The sequence below is a fragment of the Apteryx mantelli genome, chromosome 8 (genome assembly GCF_036417845.1).
Source record: "Apteryx mantelli isolate bAptMan1 chromosome 8, bAptMan1.hap1, whole genome shotgun sequence".
Lineage (NCBI taxonomy): Eukaryota > Metazoa > Chordata > Aves > Apterygiformes > Apterygidae > Apteryx > Apteryx mantelli.
Genome location: NC_089985.1, coordinates 8382686 through 8403394, shown reverse-complemented (window position 1 = coordinate 8403394; position 20709 = coordinate 8382686). Strand labels below are relative to the sequence as shown.

At 40.5% G+C, this 20709-nt stretch overlaps 1 protein-coding gene and 1 long non-coding RNA gene across 2 annotated transcripts in view; one reads left to right on the top strand and one right to left on the bottom strand.

The window, feature by feature from the left end:
- Nucleotides 1–11083: 11083 nt before the first annotated feature.
- Nucleotides 11084–17185, bottom strand: LOC106495765 (uncharacterized). Its single transcript, XR_001294487.2, has 5 exons — nucleotides 17042–17185; nucleotides 15993–16110; nucleotides 13468–13619; nucleotides 12621–12705; nucleotides 11084–11686 (listed from the first exon to the last, which is right to left on the bottom strand). It is a non-coding gene; the product is annotated as an uncharacterized lncRNA (long non-coding RNA).
- A 495-nt stretch (nucleotides 17186–17680) lies between these two features.
- The window catches only part of HMCN1 (hemicentin 1), a 187794-nt gene continuing 184765 nt past the window's right edge, over nucleotides 17681–20709 (top strand). Inside the window, exon 1 of the mRNA XM_067300619.1 lies at nucleotides 17681–17975. Coding sequence (XP_067156720.1) covers nucleotides 17681–17975 — 295 coding nt within the window. The remainder of the gene's footprint in view (nucleotides 17976–20709) is intronic.

Sequence of the window (20709 nt, the reverse complement as noted above, 5' to 3'; positions counted from 1 at the left end):
GGCTCTTTTGTGACTCGGTCACAGGATTCGTCTGAGCGACAAAAATATATGGGTCCAGCATAAGCCAGATGAGATGTGCTAGAGCTTTATACCATTCTGTGCATTAAGACCAAATCTGCAGACCTTTGCCTCTGGTTGCACAGGCAATTAGTTTCATATCTGCTGATTACCCTAAACAGTGGAGTGTAATTGAGATGTGCTTAGACCTAAAAGCCTTTATCAATAGGACGATATGCACTAGGAAAAGAACCTATGCTGAAGTTAGAAAAGCTGTCTTTAAGTATATTTGGCAGGCAGTAAGAGACATACACAAGTTACTTAAAAAGCTATTTATACAATCACTTTTCAGAGTAGATTCTGAGTGAAAAATTATGCCCAAAAGGAGAACCTAACTATACAGAAATTGTCACGGAAATAGCTAACTCTATTTCAAATTAATGCTTTGTTGCTTTGGGGCAAGTCTGTGTGCCTGCTGGAGGTGGGCACTGACCCAAGTATTGGCACAGATATGGAGCCTGACACCAGAGTTATTTTCAGGATGATACATGCAGACCTGTGCTCAGAGAATGTGGTACCCAAATAGCCCACAGCGTTAGTGTCGGTGACCAAATGCACGATCATGTGCCTGTTCTTCAGAGATCAGGATAGGAATGAGTTCAATTAGGGCACTATTAATTTGCTTAAGGGCAAGCCATGTCACTGCGCAAGCCAGAGCTGGCAGGCCATCCCGCCCTCCTGGGAGTAAGAAAACAATCTGCCATATGAGATGAGGGGCAACTTCTTTTGACTTTCTAATTCACCTGTCATTCACCACTAGCAGGTTTCTGAAGCTGTTATTGTAACGCTTGAATTTTGTTTTGCCACTAAGTGCAGATGGTGAATGGTATAAAAGATGGCAGTTTTAGAAAGCCCTAAGTGTTTTAGCTGAAATTGTGGTGTGTTACATGGAATACCTTATTTATGTCAATATGTTTTTGTTAGAGACTACCTTGTACGAATGTTTTAGTCCTTCAAAGGGTACCTTTCAGGGGAAAAAAGTCAGTGGCCTTAACAGGGAGGGGAAGAACTCTGTGCTCAGAGGCAGAAGTAACATTTCACATCAGTTTTTCGCATGGTAATTTCTCCTGAGCCCCAAAAGATGCACTGCAATATTGGTGCCCATGGCCCACCTGAGAATTGAAACAAGTTATTGCATTGCTGTTTTACCAAAAATGCAGTGCCTTTTATAAGCACTGGATTAGCAGAGTGCTTAGCATTTCAGTCTAGTCTCAGCACTTAGCATTTCAGTCAGTAGCATTTCATTGCATACCAAGCTCAGCTGAACTTTTTGCTGCAAAGTAGTGTCACTGAGGTATTTCTAGAGCTTGACTTTTTAGAGTTTCCAGGCACAAAGTGCATGTCTGTCAGTGACTCAGTCCTCTGTTGTGTTTCTAATGGAGATTAAAAGGAGGAGGAGGAGGAGGATGCCGTTTGTATTCCTTTGCCTTGTGTACAATTTGCTTAACTTCTAGCAGAACTGTGGAGACATCTCTGACTGGAAATGGAGATGTGCTGTGTGATCCTATATCTGCATCCAGTTAGGCATCTCCCAAGTGCAGATAAGGATTGCAAACCACCAGCTGAGGAAAAGAAGACTTTATGGTGGGGTGTGGGGAAAAGCAGCGGAGGTGAATTGCAGGGAGATGCATCAGATGGCACAAGAGACCTAAGAGATAAGACAGATTTTCTGTATGGATGTTGGCTAAGAGATAGCACTGGAGACTACTTACAGAAGCTTTTTGATTAGATACGGTTGAACAAGTTATGATACCTGGTGCAAAGACAGTAGCAACTCTGGTAGGGTTAGAGAATTTTTCATGATCCAAGTTGTCTTATCATACAAGTCATAAACCTAACTAAGGCTCTCGGCACCTTCACAAAATGCGTATTATTCTCTGACTTGGAGCACAGTCTCCTCTTCGGTACTTCTGGCAAAATTATGGCTGTCTCATGTGAGAGAGAGCACCGTGAGCAGGGGCATGACTGAATCTGGGCTTCCTCTCCCAAACCCCACAGCGCAGCCTTCAGGAGACAAACAGAACACCTCTCCTGCCTAGGCCACTACTTTTAAGCAGAACCATTTGTTTCACTCTCACCTCCTCTCTCTCCACCTACCTAAAAGAAAATATGGACTGATTCTCAGTACTGGTCCATACACAGCTGTATTAAATATTTGTGTTTGTGAAAGTTGGAATTCTGCTGATATTTGCACTAATTTTAGCTTCTTACTTAATAAGGTCTCTGAATTTATTCTGAAAAGATTTGTAATTTTTTTTTTTTAATATCAAAGTTGATCTTTAGGAAGTCTCCCGCGTACCCTGATCACACCAACATTCTCAAATTGTATGCATTTGCTTGCTCTCGGAAAGAAAAATACACAAGCTGCATCAAGACTCTAACTAGATTTAGCTACATCAAAACCAAACAGATTTTTCTTTTTCTTTGTCCAGTGAGAATGTAAATGACTTAGTAATTGATTTAGCTTTCATTTTTGTACACACAATCCCCTTTTTCTTCCCAGGCTGCTGTTCTCTGGCAAAATTACCCTGGATGGAAGATAATCACACTCCGCTTTCCACTTCACTGTTTCCATTTCAATGCTGGGAGAACGGTCCCAGTATCTTATTAACTGAATTGTATTGTGCCTTTGGGCTTATGCAAATGGAACCTTGTTCTGGACCATGAAACCCAGGAAATGTCTTCACATTAGATAGCATATCTAATTTGTTACTGTGTCCTGGCACCAGGAGATATAATTCACATAAAAAGCAGAACTACAACTGCGCTACATAAACAATATTTGGTGCAGCAGCTTCAGCTTGATTCATAAAAATTTAAGTTACAGCTCTATGGCGTCAAAATCTGAATGGCTGGTAACAAGTATCTTTGAGCCCAGCTCAGAAATCAAAGGCGTATCAGGGAAATAATACGATTGTTTACGAGAGTAATTGTCTCACTCTAGAGCTCTGTACATCCAGACTCCATTCAGTATGTAGTGATGCGAGATCTAATCACTAAAACAAAAGTTAGCATGGTGCCAGTGGACTGGTTCGTCTGACATCTTGCCCTGAAAGCAAGACCCTGTTGCCTGGCAATTTCTGAAAGCTGTTTAACTGCTTCAGTATAGTTAAAAATAGTGCAGAATAGACTGTGTCTTAATCAGTGGAAAAAAAAAAGTGCCTATGTCTAAAACCAGTTACTGAAACCTTTTAACATTTTATTTTGTAAGAAGTGATAAACCTTTGGTTTCCAGATTTAATTAAAGATGTGTGAGAATAGTCTCCTGATGATGCCATCTACTGTAGAGATTATTCTAAATTACACTTTGGATATTGCATACTAGTATTTATTTAATATACAAAGAAAATCCATTCCCATCTCCTTGAGTTACTGAGCTCGTCCTAGAAAAGTTAAACTGTGTGCATTGTACTGTGAACAAATAATAAAAAAGGTTAGTTAGATACTGAATGTTGCAGTTAAAGTTTAACCATATATTCTCTGTGTTATTCTTGACAGCAACTATGCATTTATTTTACCTAACATAGATCAAATGTGTGGGGAAATATTGTTACTCTTAAAATTAGCTGCAAATTAATAAGAAAGTAATAGTTTCATTGGCCTCTGCTGGAAGGGATGCAAGGTTTTGAGGATAAGAAGGGTGAAAGACTTAAATGTAAAAAAGGAAGAGTTACTCCATCGTTCTGGTTTGCTCTTGTTTCAGTTGTACAAGTGCCAACAGAGCTTGCTTGCCCCTATATTGCAGGCATAACTGGTGGGACTCGTAGGAGGCCCTCTGCCCTGAAAGACAACACTTTTTTTGTGGAAGGGAATAGGGAGGAACTGAAATTCTTAACCAAGCCCATTGTCTCCGGGTTTCTGAAGACCGCGGTCTCTGGTTGTGCTGAGAAGGTCACAGTCATGTGAGAAAGGCGCTTCGTTAATTTTTTACTGTCATCACTGCCATCTGGGTTTGTGCCATGGAAAGCAGCAGGGTTTTCAGGAAGGCTGCCTCTGGCTTTGTTTGTAAGCAAGTATGATCTTCTTAACCATTCTGCAGACTATACTCATAACAAATAATTTAATCTTCCTACATTTATACTGTCCCTTTAAAAATTCTTTAATAGTAAAAACAGCACATAAGAAAGAAAAGTATCTTTCAAGAAATAAAAACTGCAAATCAAATAGAATTGGTGCAGCTATACTGAAAGAAAAAAATAAGAAATGCAAGATAGCAGGGTATATTTTTGCCCCTGTTTTTTCTGTTGAGATTCTTCAGATGGAGCATCAGATGGAGCTCTTTACTGAAGAGAGCACATGCAATCAGAAGACAACTTCTAAAACTAATTTTTTCCACTGTCATGCTGACATGTACTTATTGCATTCTTGACAAGTGGATTTAGAAATACATTACCAAGAATTAAAGATGCAGAAATAAAAACTCTAACTGCAAGAATTAATAACCTGAATGACTGAAATTAAACATTCAAAAAAGCCTGCAGAGACACGCTGATCACAATGACATTCACAAGCCATGTGTCTCTACCACTAGTATTATTAAGCAGGAATATTTTTTTCTTGGCATTCAAGGAATATAACAGAAAAATCTGCTGCATTACATTCACATGAATAATCTTATTCTATGTAATATAGATTTATATTTGAAGTTTTTAAAGTGTAAAGATCTTATAAATCTTTACAGCTTCTCAGGAAGTTTGGGCAAATAGAATGTGTTTTATAGACAGAGGAAATGTACCATAGGCAGCAATTAAACTATGTCTCCCAGATGTGAAAAAAAAAGTTAATGGAAAAGTTAGTAGCAGAACCCAGTAAAATACCTTCTGTAACTTTTAAAATTCACTTTCTAATTTAGACAAAATGTAGCTGACGGACATATAAAGCACATTATCCCTCAGCTTCTGGTAGCCCTCAAGTCTTGGAGAGGAGAAAACTCTTTGTTTTACTGACTGGATTCTAAAACTCATGAAGATTGTAATGTATAATAACATAATAAGTGGGCAGAGACAGAGGGTAAAAGAAGTTGTACAGAGCCCTGTCAGCTATGGATTTAAGCAGCAGTCCTGCTAGCCTAGTTTGTGGGAAACTATGAGAACTGTGTGATGTCTCTGCAGTATGTGAATATTACATACTTCTTTCACTCATGCTCTGAGCAAAGGGGAGAGTAATTTCAATTGCGTTACACTTGTATAAATGGATGTATCTAAGTCTCTCCAAAATTGAGGAGGAATAGTTATTTTGAATTTAAAAACCTACAATAACATTGGTCTTTTCTTTTAGGGAATTTTTAGTTTATTGAGGTGGGAAATGTGAGTGAGTGTGTGCCCTGGATACACTCTGAGTCTATTAAGCAAAAAAATCCCTACAGACTATGAATTATTATATATAACAATATACATAACATCATAACTAGCGGACTCGAAAACCTAATAATGGGAATTAAATGCACAAATAGGAGATACGAATAAGTTTATCAACAGTATTTTCAGTCTCTCATGTAGTCTCTCTCAGTGAGTAGCAGCTTATTGTGGGTATAACTGCATTCCCTGTATAAAAAGCAATTGTCTGATCCAAAGACTGCTGAAAACTGAAGGCAAGAATCCCATTAATTTCAGTGTGCTTCAATTCAGGCCAGTACTGAGTTGTGATCTGTATTTTACAATAGTCAGGATTACTTCTGACTCCTTTCTCCCCAACACACTACCTTTTGCTTTCAGAATCACTGACCCAGGTACTTGAAAGCGGTAGATAAATCTTACTTGAGCAGATCGCCACAAGGCAAGAAGGGAGCATTTAAATATGAATTCATCTTTTTAAACAAAGCCACGATAGTTTTCTTAAGAAACTCAGAAACTTTTCTGTAGACAGGCCAGCTCCAGTAGTTGCAGGGAACAATTAGTTCTCCGAGTTCAGCCAATGTTAGTTATTCAGGATGTAAACTTACGGAGATCCACCGGGGTTCTTCAGAAAGGGCTTGTCGTCAAGTTACACAAAGTAAGGAAAATATGCAGCTTACTCCTTTGGACTAGGGACAAACCACAGCGATGACCAAAGCGTCACTTGATGCTCTGCTGAGTTAGAGTAGAATGGGCTTGCTTGTCTCGCATGCCACTGTGGTTTGGCTTCAAACCAAACACCTCTCTTGTAAGTTAGTCTGTATAGAAAGAAGCCCAGCCTGTGACATGGTACTGGCAAATCTCGTTTTCGACCGTGGTCCTGAAAGAGTGACAGCAACCATTGCCGTGCACCGACAAAGGCCGAGGGATCTGGTGACCGTATTCAAATCACTGCTGTTGGTATGACTAGCTTTAACAATTACACTGCAAACGCGTGTTTTTGCTGCCATGCTGCACCGACAGGCTTCCTAATGCCCATATAGGGCCTCACTTTATGCCCGCCATAGTTACAGAAAAGCTCCTGTTGGCCTCCGTGTGTTTTATGTAAGGTAAAGCCAAAAAGCCTTTAAGTGCTGTATAGAAGACCAACTACAGTTGTGGATATTTATGCATACAAGCAGATTTTCTCGAGACTCAAAATATGAGCTTGAAATCTTGCCAACATAAATTGCTTTATAACTTCTCAGATAACTCCTGCTTTTAGTTAGCCTGGAAACATTATATGAACAGAGCTTTTTAAGGGTACCAGAATTTGAGACCAGTTTTGATTAGACCCAGGAGCTGGCCAAGCCTGCAGAAAAGCGAATGGAGGGAAGGGCTGACTAGCAGTTCTGAGCTGCTCAGAAGAGTTTGGCTCCTGACTCTCATGCCCCAGCATCTTACTGAGACTCTATGAGTAAAAATCAAACATAGAGTTTGACAACTAAGTAATTTTGATTCAGCCAGAGCTTTATATGAGAAACCAGGTCCAACGTTTTAGTTTTGACTGAGGAAATATCATCTCTCTCTCTCCCTGAATCCCTTCTATAGTTTCTTGAGACTACCAGATTCATAGTAGGGCAGACTTTTGCATCCATATTTCTGGAGTGGCAAAAAGAAAAAACACAACTTTAAAAACAACTTTCTCCTACTAACAAGTTTTACAGCTTTACATATTTAGTTACTAAACACAGTGCATGATATTGATACCACACTTTCTTTTCTATCCTTGCCTGCTCAGATACTTGTGTTTAATGAAAGCACTCAATTCTTTCACAACTCTGTATAGGGAAAAAAAGTTTTCCTACAGAGTAGGAGACTACTAAGTGTCTACTAAATAATATAGTCTGATCTTTAATGCATCGTGGATTATACAGATGCCAATATATTTGTTGATTTGAATCTGTTGGCCATAATGAATACATACTTCAACTAATTAAATGGTAAGATTTAAGTAATTAGCTAGGAGAAACAGGAAGCTTTGTGGTTTAACTGAAATTAGTTCAACTTTTATTTTTGCCTGGATACTTGCAAGCTGGAATAATATAGAAGGATAGTTGTGTATATACATCGTAGCAGCCCAGTAAAGATACTGAGTGATATTTGTAGTGCGTGAACAATCCAAAGTACGAAATGATGCATGCCAGAACATATGTTGTATACAGAGAGACCTGGGGCTGATGGTCTTTTCACTCTGGGTTTTTTTGTTTGACGAGACATTTTTCCTGCTTGCTGTAGTGCCTGAATAAACAAAGATCTTAGTGACAATTCTGAGTGGCAAGACAGATTTGTAGTTGGAAAGACTGGAATGCCTGACTAGTGGCAAATACAGTCTTGCAGGGAATATTAAATTTGAATGTTTTAGTTCAACTAGAGCATTTCAGTTTTCAGCAAAGGAAAAGAAAACGGCTTCTAATGACAAGGAACTGATTGCCAAGATATGCTCAGCTGATTCAAGGAGGTAAGGAAAAAGGGCTGTCCTCCTGAAAGTACAGCCATATTCTGGATGACACTGTCAGCACCAGGTTGAGAACATTCACTCAACATTTGTCTCAAAGGCCCTCAGTGTGGAGCACAGGTTGGCTTCTCAACTGAGTCTACGTTTGTCAGAGACCAAACGGTGCCAGTGATCAGAAGAGCACCTGCCCACGCAGGTGGACTCAGGAGGTTGTTGTATTCTTTCCCTCTTGGCTGCAGAGGTCCTGGTACTGGCGATTCATGCCTGAGCTACCACTTGGCTCATTGCACTGTGTTGTGCATAGGTCCACTTTTAAAATCTGTTCAGTACAGAATCCAGATGGTCTTTTCTACAGCAGTGGAAACACCTTGGAAACACCCGAATTGTTTTGGTTAAAGCTTTCAACAACAACAAAATTAACCTCAAAGCAGATGTTTTGTCTCGAAAATTTCAGACCAGACCATTAGTCTAACAAAACTATGGAGGCCTGAAAACAGGGTCATAATGGAAACTGCCAGGTAACTTGGTGACAACTGATGAATCAGGCTAGTCACTTGTATACATAATATGTGCTTATATGTAATACATAATATGTGCTTATATGTAACAATTACATTTTATAAGGAGAGGCCTTCTTGATCCCCTTTCCTATGAAAGGCCTTTTATTCTTATTATGAATAAAGGCTTGAGTCCATTTTTATTTAATTCATCCATTTACCCCTAGAAAATGATATGTCTGACAGAACTCTCCCATTTCCCAGAAGAAAGAGCATCAGGCAATAATGAAAGAAATAATGTGGAAAACATTCCAAGTTTTAAGAACATCTCCATTATGCCAATAAGAGTGTGAATGTGGAGAATATAGTCCATATTGGTAGTAAAACTAGCTCTCCAGCTGCTTAGTTTTTGGAAAGTTATATTTGGGTAACTATTGGTGAGGTGCTAACTTACAGTCTGGCAGGATTTTAAAGGCTGTATTGGCCTTTACGGGCTTGAATATAAAAACTGAAACTGCAGACTAAAAAAAATCACTCAAAAATGATGAACTTAGAAATTGGGTGAACTTGGTTTCTTTAAATGCCAGGAAAACACACTTCACGTGCTTGACGTTATTTAGTCTCGTCGAAGAGATTTAAAGCAGGATATTTAATAATGTGAGAACTATTTAAATCAGCCAGCTCTACACAGAAATCAAATAAATTGAGATCAGAACTGAGAGTTAATTCTTGTAACACTTTCCTGGGGATGAGGATAGGTAGTGGGAGACATGCCATGCAGTTTTCATCAGGGGCTTAGCCTGTATAGACAGGTGCAGGGAATTTGGACTTGCATTTGTTTTTAAACAAAACACATTCTGATAGGCCTAAATGGAGCATAGCATATAACCTTGGAGAACTAAGCATCTATTTACTTATTTTCTTCATTCTTTCTCTTAAGTAAATGGCATGAATACAGAAACTCAATTGTTTAAGGAATAGTTTTATTTCACAATATATTGCTGAGTAAGACTAGATCCCTTTTAGCACAGCTGTCAGAATATGCCTATAGGGCAGCTCTATTAATTAGAACGCCTTTCTGCCATTAACTGTTAATACAATGCTGTACCCTGGCTAGTACCTCCTGAGAAATCAAAAATAAAGACCTGATTCCAAGGTATGAGGTGCAGTAATTAGGCTCACGGGCTGCAAATATATAAACCGCATTTCAGAGGATAGTTTCTGGTATGAGAGGAACGGGATGCTATTTGATGTTACCTATTATTTGGGTATCTAACATTGACTCCAGAACAAACTTAAGTCTATGGACCAAAGTGGCAATGCCCTTTTTAACAGAGGATAATGACACTTGAAGTAATTTCCTCCTCTTTCAGGAGCTTATTTTGGTTGTCAGCCTGGAAATATTGCTGCTCACTTGCAAGTAAGAGGTTGCAGAACTATATTGCTAGACTAATTCTGTTATAAATGCAGAAGAGATCAAATATAAGTTATTCTTCTTCAATGCACATGATTGCTTATAATTTTAAGATAACTGAGGATAGTTCTTTGTACTTAAAGTAACTGTTTGCATGTTATAGATTATAATGTGATGGAAGTTTTGTAGATTTTTCAGAGTTTTAAAAGTCCATTATGAATAGCTCAAAACTATTAGTTAGACAACCTAAAAATACTAAAAATGCTAGATTTTCTCAGGTTGAATTAATTAAACAAATGTATCATTTCTGGGCCAGTTTTCAAAAAGTGTGTTCTAAACAAATCTTAAAATTTTCTCGAAAAGTAAAAAGTATGCTCACTTTTTGAATTTTCATATCATTAGATCTCCCTGTCCAACTAAACTTACTTTCAGAACATTTCCTCTAGAAGAATCCAGTGTAAAATATTATGTTCAAAATATCTGGTTTATAGGAATACACACTCTGTGTGTGTCTGTGTGAAATTGTTTATAATTTAAGGCTGTTTTCAACCTTGGCTATTAAAACATAATTTCCTGTTTTTTGCCTTTATTAAAAATAATAAAAGCTTTAAACTTTTTGAAATCCAGTTGCAAAACACATTTTATTCTGATTTACCAGTAGAGGGAGATAGTGTTCTTGAAACTCAAAGTAAACTTGTTACAGTTACTTCTGTAATACAAGGTGATTGTCTAATTGTTTCTAAACTCTATGGAAAATCCCGACATGATCAATAGAATATCTTGAAATTCTTGCGAATAAAATAACTTTCAATGGTAAAGTTTTTAGAATAGCTTTAGAATAGTGCTGTAGGAGTTTTGCAAAAATTCTTGCATCCAATGAGCAATTACTCCAGTGGTGAAAGCAGTAAATGTGTTGTAACGTGATTTTATCTATTTAGTTACATCCATGCATCTGTTCCTCTATATATGTAATTTGATGGAAGGTTCATGAGTGCAATTTAATGTACATACATGGGCATGTCTTGGAGAAATTGAACGGATGACTTGGAAACCGATTCTCCTCATTGGTATGGGAGATCTGTACCATGTTATGTTGCATACCTCTGATGTGCTCGTCTCTATGTAGCTGTGGTGAAACAGTCTAGCAGTACGTTATGGAAACCTAACTTCTATATTACTGGAAAAATTATTGCAAAAAGGACCTTCAGGCAACAATACTGAAATTCTTTCTAAAATCCTGACTCAAAAATTTAGACTAAAACTCAGGAGAGATCTGTAAGCAAAACAGTAGGCACACACACAATTGCACAGGACCGGTATTGTACAGGCAACATTCATTAGGCTAAATACAAGCATCTGTTGTGCAATGTCTGTACCTGAACTGCTCATCCCTGACTCCCTTTACAACCAGTGTATTAAGCCCCAGCTGTACTGATCTGATCTCCACGGACTGGAAAAGGAGTTTAGGGTGCTTAGGCTGGAAATGCACAGATATTTAAATTTTAGGTGTCATGAAGACCACGCTGTCTTATGTGTGCACCATAGTTAATATATGGCAACAAGTGAGGTTTGCATCATCACACGGCTCTGTGTAAAAATGTTTCTAAAGTATGGAAAATTAGCATGAATTTCTTGTGTACTAAATTTAAAAAATTCAGGTTCAGGATTTGTTGATCTTTGTGGAAAGCTGGGTTGAATATGACTTTTAGGCCACGGTTCTTCTTTTGCTTTCAGTGTATGACACTTGCCATTGTTTCAGAAGGAAATACATTTGCTTTCTTATTAGATATTTAATATTTTGAAATGATGCTGTAATATAGATTAAGAATTAGTGTTGTCTGCAGTAGCTGTTCAGACATGGTGTAGATATTTCCAAAACTGGCAAAATCTGGATTGGAATTAAAAAGCAGAAGTGACTGTGAGTACATGTTCTTTTTAGTCAAAATAATGTCAGCAAAACATCTTGCAAATAATGATTCAGAACTATTATTTGGTGGTAGAAACTAAACTATAAAGCCTTTTGAAAGAGACTAGCAAACTTAGTAATCACAAAGTTTTACTGAAATACAGAATATTTTCACCTTCAAGGCTATTTCTACAGCAAATAACAGGTGTTTTGAATTTTGCTGGTGTTTGCCTCAGAGAATTGCAAACATTCATGGGAGAAACTTAGTGCTAGGGAAACTTGCAGTACAGAGAAAGGAGAATAATGAAAAGTAGCACAGTGAAATTTAGAACTGGGTTCACTTGCTATTTCTGCTACACATTTTTTGTGTTGACTTGGACAAGTCATTTAGTCTTTCTCTGCTTTCATTCCTGACTTAAAGATGGGAATTATGGAGCCCAAGATCAGAGAGATTTTGTAAGGACATGTCGATTAGTGATGCATTTGCACTTTGTGCTCAGAAGTGCTTAGACAATAGTGTGGAGGGTAAAGGTTGCTAAAGGGATCACGACTGCCTTGTCCACTAAGTCCAGACCTGAAGCTTTTGATTATTCTCTTCTCCATCATCATTTTTTCAAGAGCACAGGGAAGCAGCACAGCAAATCCTCATTTCATCCTTGTCTTGATACAGTATTGTATTAATAAAAGCAGCAGGCCTGCTTTTCAGCCAGAAATAAAACTCTTAGCCCCTGACTTTTACTTCTATGCCTTGATCACAGGATGACCTGTTTTATAAAACAAATGTTTTATAACCAAAAGCAAAGTGATTTCATCTTGCAAATGAGAGATGATTCAGTGCTATAGCGGGGTGAAACAGTCTCTTGGCTCACACACATGGTTTATTAAACAAACTACTCCAGTTGCCACAGCTACTTACTGCTTGTGTCCAGCTCTTTCTTCGTTATTATGTGAACTTTTGAAACGTGTTGAATTGTGAATCAAACTGACATTTAAGCAGACTTCTGTGGAGTAGAGAAAGGAGGAGACTGAAAATGGCAAAAGATTAACTCTGTGTGACTTCTAGGTTCTTGCAATGTAAAGCACATGGCATCTTAAGAATGTCTAGCTTTTACAACCTTTACATTAGAAGCTGTCTAGCACTTAGAAATGTTTGCAGTACGCATAGAATGGCTAGCATTCCCCTGTATGCTCCGATATTGCTGTAAAGCATTAATTGCCAAAGCCATGAAAAAAAATCCAGTATTACTGGGCTCGTGATGTAGGTTGAGTTTAAAAAGAAGTGGTAGCCATAAGATATTGGAAGGTGAGAATTCAGTCAGACGTTATAGGTATGAATGGTTCAAAACACAATTCTGGGTACAGCTTTTCTCTTTAAGTCATTTCTCCTTTGCCAAGATCTGAAGTGTAGGAGTATGGATTACAGCCCATAGCTTGATTTCAGATTTAAACAGATCTAGATTTTTGAAAAGAGGATCAGAAACTCACAAGTTCTTCAAACTGGATTAATTGATAGTTCCTTCAGATAGGGGATCATGCTAGCATCTTAGGGTTTGTTTTCTTAACAGCAGATGGTTTCTAGTCATACGGATTTTGGAGAAAGCTTACAACATATGACCCTTCTGAAGATTCAGAAACCAGAAGGCAAACAAAAATTAAACACATGCCATTTTTATATTAAGTGATAGGTGCTTGTATTGTTGGCAAAGGTAATGTATCTTACAGGAAGATAGGAACTTACTGTGTTTTAACTAGTGTGAACTTACCTAGTGTTTTAGGAGTCATCAAGACTACTGGATATAAATGTTCTTTTGTTCTGTCTGGAGAACTTTTAACCGTATCAGGCAATGCTCTGGTCAACAGAGAGGAAAGATGAGTACTAGAAGCATACAGTCTTAATGTGAGGCCAGCTGCATGGCTAAAAAAAAAAAATAGAAGTCACCAGCTGGAACAGGTCAGTGTTTATCACTTTGGTGTTTGAACCCTCACATCACATAATGACATTCAGGCAACATGATCTTCCCACAAGAAGTAGTGATACTTTTTCATGGTCTTTATACATGAATGGGAAGTTTTTGCCACACACAACCACAGATAAATTAATTAGTCCTTTCTCTTTTCTTCTCCTTGTTTATATTTCATTGCAGATAAGCTAGCAGCAGTTTGAGCTAGCTGCCTTACCTGCTTTCAGGCTACTCGGCATACCTGCTAATTCCTGTTGTAGCATTCCTTTTCTAGGATGGCATTTTAACCCTATCCCTCCCACGTGCAGCCCAGGTTCTTCCTACATACTACTTCAAAGAACAGAATTTGAGACCCAAAACATTATTTTATATTGAATTTTAGAGGAGTGAGTTATGTATCTCATGTGTGTGACTAGAGTATATATACATAAAATACAAAGACAAGACTAAAGATAGGCTAAGAAAACAAATTTTAGACTGTCTGCGAACTGGAGAGCACTTAATATAACATACATATACTTCTCACAGAGAGAACCATAGCCAGATGCCTAAAGCAAACAGCAAGGATTCCCTCCTTTTCCACAACAATTAATCCAGTCCAAACAAAGGAAAAAAAAGGACTTTGAGGAGGAGTGGGAAAAAGAGGAAATTTTGTCAAATGTCTGTGACAAAACAGTTCAAAGTATCTGGTATACGTGCAGAGTTTGCTGACCAGAAAAGAGGTTTCGTGAGAAAAGAATTCTAGCAGATGTAGCCTGCTGAGTGTGGTCCATGGGATCTGAGCAGGAGAATCTGTTTTGATATCAGTAGTTTGTAGTGTAATTAGAGAGCAGCATCAGCTTTAAAAACAATCATTTTAATATTTTCCTTCAGAAGGAAGCTTCAGTTTTTTAAGTGGATCCTTGTTTATGAGCTGGATGCTATGGACTGTACTGAAACCAGCAACTCTTTCTCCATCAGCTGCAATTGGATAATAATGATTTTCAGTTGCAAACTACAAAATGGAGCAGATTCAGACGTAGGCCCTAAGGGTAAAAAGTACTTTTTTTTTTTCCTTCCCAGTGTTCTAAGCTAGCATATTTTTCCCTACAGTGTACGAAATCTATGCTTCATAGATTTGAGACAAGCTAGGGAGAGAGAAGTTAAATGACTTAATCTTCCACTCCACCAGGTCTAATAATTTACAGCTATTCAAAACAAATATATAGCCAGTTATCAGTCCAGATTGGTTACCCGTTACTGGTTACTTTATTCATACTCAGTACATGACTACCACAGACTGTGGTAGGAAGGAATTTGACAATCAGGTCCAAATCTGTTGAATTCTTCTGTGCTACCAATCTGCATTAATAAAATAAATTCCAGCCCCAAAACAGGCATGAAAAGATGATCAAGGTTAAGTATGTTGCAAATGCTCAAACCCAGGAAACGAGTGACAAAGACAACTGCATACAAAAGAGACACGGAGACGGTCCCGGAAATCATGAAGGTAACAGAGCCCTGGGGCAGAGTTAGGTCTGCCGGGAGGTGGGAGCAGGCCAGCCCACGGGTGGAGGTGCACGCACAAACTCTGCCTCTCCTGGTTCCCCTTCCCTCCCCACCCAGCCCCCCGTGCTGAAAATCTCCAGGTGGTTCTGCTACAATCTGCTTTGACAGTGGCATGAGCCTGACCTCAGCGTGTTTGTGCTCAGTTATTATTTTGGCCTGTTGTCAAAACTTTACTGTGGAACACGTCAAAAGGGACATAGTGATTTTTTTTTTGTCCAATAGATGATTCTTTGGCAAACTATGAAAATAATTTCATTGGAGAAGAGAGAGAGAAAAAAAAAAGAATTTCTCTTGTGACAAGCCTTTCTTCCTGCAATTTTCAAAGGCCTGCTGTGAATAATAGTGTTTGAGCATCCAACCTTCAAGAATGTTTTATAGTGGAAAGTGTTAGGCAACCAAAATAAATATCAGTTTCCACTGTTACCAAAGCAAAACTTACTTTTCTTAAATGCTTTTCTTACTTTTCTTGCCTTAAAATCCTCATTAAATGATAGCTTTTTAGAGACACAGCAATATGTGTCAGAGGGGGGTATTTTTTCATAGGGACACTACCTTGTTCATTTTTGCTTGTTTACATCTAAATGAGAAATAATTCAAGACAGAAAGAACACGATGGCTTTCTTTGTGAGGAAAAATGCAACAGGAAATCATCTTCATAAAGGACTGAACGAAAACCCTAAATCCAAATGCTGCCATTCTCTAGGGTGTTCAAAATATATCTCCTCTTTTATGGCTTGAGCACATCTCTACTTACAAGATTCGTAAATATTTTGACGAACCTGGTCCGAGTTTTCTGCTAGCAAAGTTACAGTTGAGGCAAGTTTTCCATAGTTTGGGGTTTTATTGTGAATGCTTTGCACAGCTCTGGTTATGTGCTTTCTTCTCATGACATCAGTGCTGAAGGGGAGAAAGAATGTAAACATCTGTTTTTTATAATTCAATTCCAGGCTTATAACTTGATTAGGATAAGCAAATGTTTCTACCTAATTAATTTTCCAGTCACAATATGATGGTTTTGAGTGCACAGTTCTAGCACCAATTTTAAGATGAGTAAAATAAGGGGAAAACTAATGACACAAGTTCTGCTTCATTTTCCAGCTTTCCTAACGGCATCAACTAAAGTTAACTAGAAGCTGTTTGCCGCCTCCATATGCCTAATCCCACTGAAAGCAAAGGATGTGATTTTCCTCTCCCTGGGTGTTTAAAACGCCTCACTCTCCCTCACCTCGGCGTTCCAGGCACGTGCACAAGCGATGGGAAGGGATGTTTGTGATTATAGTTCTGAAACCAACTGGAGCAACGTTGATTCAGCTCTTGGCTCTCCCCGCAGGCCTTTAATATGATCTTGGGTCAGGCACTTAGGATCAGATTTTCAGAAGGTATTTATGTGCCTGCTGGGACTTAGCCGCATCTTTAAACAGCTAAGTAGCTCTGAAAAATCCAGCCTTTTATCTCTTCCCTTGCCTGTCATCTGTACAGCGAGGTTAAAATACCACCCTTCCCCCTTGCTTTCTTTTCCTCCCTGTCCAGTCTTTTTCTTGCTCAGTGCACTACCTAGATTGCATTGGAGGATCTTTTCGATCCACTCTAATAGTGATTTTCATAATACTTTCATAAGAGCCTGGGAAAACGCAGGTCGGACAGGAGCTCGGGAGGTCATCCAGCCCGACCTCTGCGTTTAAGGGAGCGTTTGTGGAGGCGTAGGCGAAGCGAGAGAAGAACCACAGGCGAGCACAAGTAGAAGGACTGACTTGGGTCGGTCGTGCATCAGCTGTTTAGAACATAACTATTTCCAGTGAACATAAGTGCTGAAGGTAAATGCACTCACCTGCCCTACCAGGTAGGGCCGCTCATCGTAGCGCTGTTCTTTCGGACAGGTGTGCTAGCGATCGCCAGCCGGCGGCGTAGCCAGGGCTCGGGCTCGGGCTCGGCCGGTACCTCGCGCCCGGCTTCCCGCCCGCGAGGCGGCCCCTCAACGGCTTTTAACGGCCGCCTGCAGGGGGCCTCTGAGGTGAGCGCCGGGGGGCCGCGGCGGCCAATGGGAGCGCGAGGCCGGGCGGGCGGGCGCGGCGGCGGCCCCGGCGCTAGCGGCAGCCGCAGCCAGTAGCCGGGGGCTCCCGCGGCCGCGGTGGCAGCAGCAGCAGCGGCAGCGCGCCGGGCGCCTCGGTCCCTCGCCGCGGGCTCCAGCAGCGGCTCACGCGCGCCGGGGCATGGACGGGACGTGCCCTCCGCCGTCCCGCTAGCCGAGCGAGGCGGCCCGGGGCTGCGCAGGGACAGAAGCCGCGGCGTCTCTCCCCTCCTCTCCCCTTCTCTCCTCTTTCCCCCTTCCCTGAGGGGGCGGGTGGGCTCGCAGCCGCTCCGCGCCGCCGCGGGAGGCGGCCGGCCGCCAATGCGGGTCGCGCCCGCCGCCGAGGCGCCGTGAGGCTCGGCGGGAGCCGGGGGCGCTCCTCGGGCGTCGCCGCGCGCGATGGGCTGCCGGGGCCGCGCCCTGCCGCTGCCGCCGCTGCTGCCGCTGCTGCTGCTGCTCGCCCTCCGCCCTTGCCCCGCGCCGCCGGCCGCCGCCGCCGCCGCCGCGGGGGAGCCCGGCGCCGCGGGCGTCCCGGAGGGCGCCTCCACCCTGGCCTTCGTCTTCGACGTGACCGGCTCCATGTACGACGACTTGGTGCAGGTGATCGAGGGGGCGTCAAAGATTCTGGAAACCTCCTTAAAAAGACCCAAGCGGCCGCTGTACAACTTCGCCTTGGTGCCTTTCCACGACCCGGGTGAGGAGAGCTCCCGCGGGGTCGCGGGGCTGCGCGGGGGCGGCCAGGTGCGCGGGGCGAGCTCGCGGGGGACCCGGGGGAGGGGGGAGCCCCGGGGCGCTGCGCCTGCGGGGTTCCGGAGGCTGCGCTGGGAGCGTTCTTGGGGCGCGTCCTGGTCACGCGTCGCACGGGGGCTTGCCGGCAGCGAGGTGCGTTCCCTGAGCGCCCTCCCCTTCCCCCTGCAGACGGACAGGCAGCAGAACTTTCACAACCGGATAAATGGAGGTTGATTTTTAAATACCCCATCAATACCGAATAGTAGTTTTAGAGGATCCTAAATGCCTCTTAAAAAAAAAAAAAACAAAAAAAACCCACCCACCCTAGAATAAGTGGCCTCTGTGACTTTTTCCTAGTAGAGAACATGTATACTAGAAACTAGATTTTTAAGGTTTTTTTTATATGCCCTTCTACTGAAATACACTTATGAATTTACACAATACCCTCACACTTTTGCCTGAGTTTTGTTGTTGCTTGTTTGCGTTCACAAACTTGCAGTGATATGATCCTGAAGCTTTTCATACTGTATTTTTTGGTTTGGGTTCTTATTTCTTTCTCTCATTCTACCTTTTTCTTTCTGCTGTATATCCTGTGTTCTCATCTTTTTCAGCATCTGTTTTCTATTCCCTTCCTATCCCTTCTTTCTGGCTTTCTTCCTCTTCCCTTGTCAAGTATCTTTTAGTGACCTGAGAAGGAAATAGGAACAGGATGCCTCAGGCTGGTGATGTGTGCTCTACTATGCTGTAAAAACTTTTTTTTAAAGAAAAAAGTTAAGGAAAGAGGGATGGAAAAAGCCCTTGCAAATAACCTTTCTGGATCTAGTTTCCATGGAATATCTTGGAACATGGTATTCTAGAAATCATTTCATACAAATTCATTTTCTGCAGGGATGTCATCAGTGAAAACGGAGCCCCCCCCAGTCATAAGATGTTTTGAGGGCAGAAATATTTATTTGCTATTGATAGAAATGTCTTAAATCCATTACTTGAAAAATCAGTGAAAACCTTGTCTTTGCAAGTTTTGCTACTTAGTTATCCATGATTTTGTATAGGTTCTCTCTCTTTCTCTCTCTCTCTCTTTTTTTTTTTTTTTTTATTGCTAGGAGTCCATCAGAGTACCCTTATTAAGAAGGGGTCTGTCTTATCTGTTTTATGCATCTTACTGTTTTTACATTTGATGTTACTTTTTTTCCCCTTTACCTGTTAGTTATCTGTTAGTTTATGAGACAAATGCATTTGTGACTAAAAAAATGACTATAAGGCTACAGAAGGGAGCAAGGGGAAAAGGATTTTGGACAGGTGTAGAGCCCAGAGCTGGTTTATATCCTTTTGGAAAATCAAGCTGGTGGTTCTCCTTGGAAAGTAATGGGGCAGAAAATCAACGTGATAGTTTTTTTTTTTCTTTTTTGGGTTTAGTTTTTATTTCCTCTCCTTAATCTTTATATATGTTTCCTCTCTGCTCACTGAAGTAGTTCATTATGAGAATTGATAGTTCTCTTTTTCAGAATGGTTTGGGCATCTGTATGAACCTGGTGGGCAAGAAGGTGATTTTGCATGGAACAATTTTAGTTTGCGAGTTTGTGTGGTTGGTGCTTTCTCCTCTGCTCTTTTGCATCCTTGATAGAATGAATTTACAGCTTTTATATTACTAATACTTCCAATGTTTAGCTTTCATTAGAGCTTAATTTCAAATCCTTTGTTTCAATAACTTTTTTCTTTCTCATCCCACATGTTCTCTTTTTCATTCAGTCTTTCTTTCTCCCCTTTTTATTCTTTTTTTTTTTTTCCCTTCTCCCTTGGACCTCTTGTGTCCACTGACTCTCTAGAATTTTTGGTTTTGTCACAGACTGATTCTTCTAATCATGCTTTATTATATCACCGCTTTCTTGCTGTGTACATACCCGATTAGCAACAAATCCACCACCACCTTCCTCCCCTGAATCAGATTTTTTCCCCTCTGCTCACAGACTTGTTGCTTCCTTGCCTCCTCCCCCTTCCTTCTCTTTTCACAGGAGATCCCTTTCCTTGGCAAATGTTAGATTTCATCATGTAGAATAACTGAAACCTAAACCTGCGGAGCGCTGACCTATGCAATTAAGAACTGCTGGCAAACATATATTGTGTATCCTATTACATGTCTTTATATGGAAGTCCCTGCCCAGCCAGAGGGGGCCATAGAATGATGGATAACTTGTTATGTCTTAAAGTAGTTTGAAAGTGGGGAATGCATAATTTTAAACCTCGCTTTGTCTTAGTTTATGAAAATTATTTCTGTATGTCTTTATCAGAGTTAGTAGTAAATAGCATGGTCTGTTGCCTGGATTTTTAGGGATGCAGCAGTTCAGAGCGCTGGTCCTTCTAGTTTGGTGTCGTATCTGATGTTGAACAAATCTAGGTACTTCAAAAGAAAATGCAAGAAATACTGTTGTGACCAATTCTTCAATATCTCTTTTGCATCTAGAGGAAAGTGCATTTCCTCAAAAACCTACAAAAATTATTGCTTGGCTTGGATTTCACAGTGTCCAATTCATTTACTTTGGCCTAGTGGTGTTCCCTTTGAAGTCTGTTCAGCTAAGTTGATGAGTGTGAGTCTTTTTTTTTTTTTTCTCTCTCGAGTTGTCTGGTTATTGGCGCAACAAAATGTTTCTGTTGTTTTTCAAAATAGAGCTTTCTATGTAGCTGCCCCACAGATAAATTTT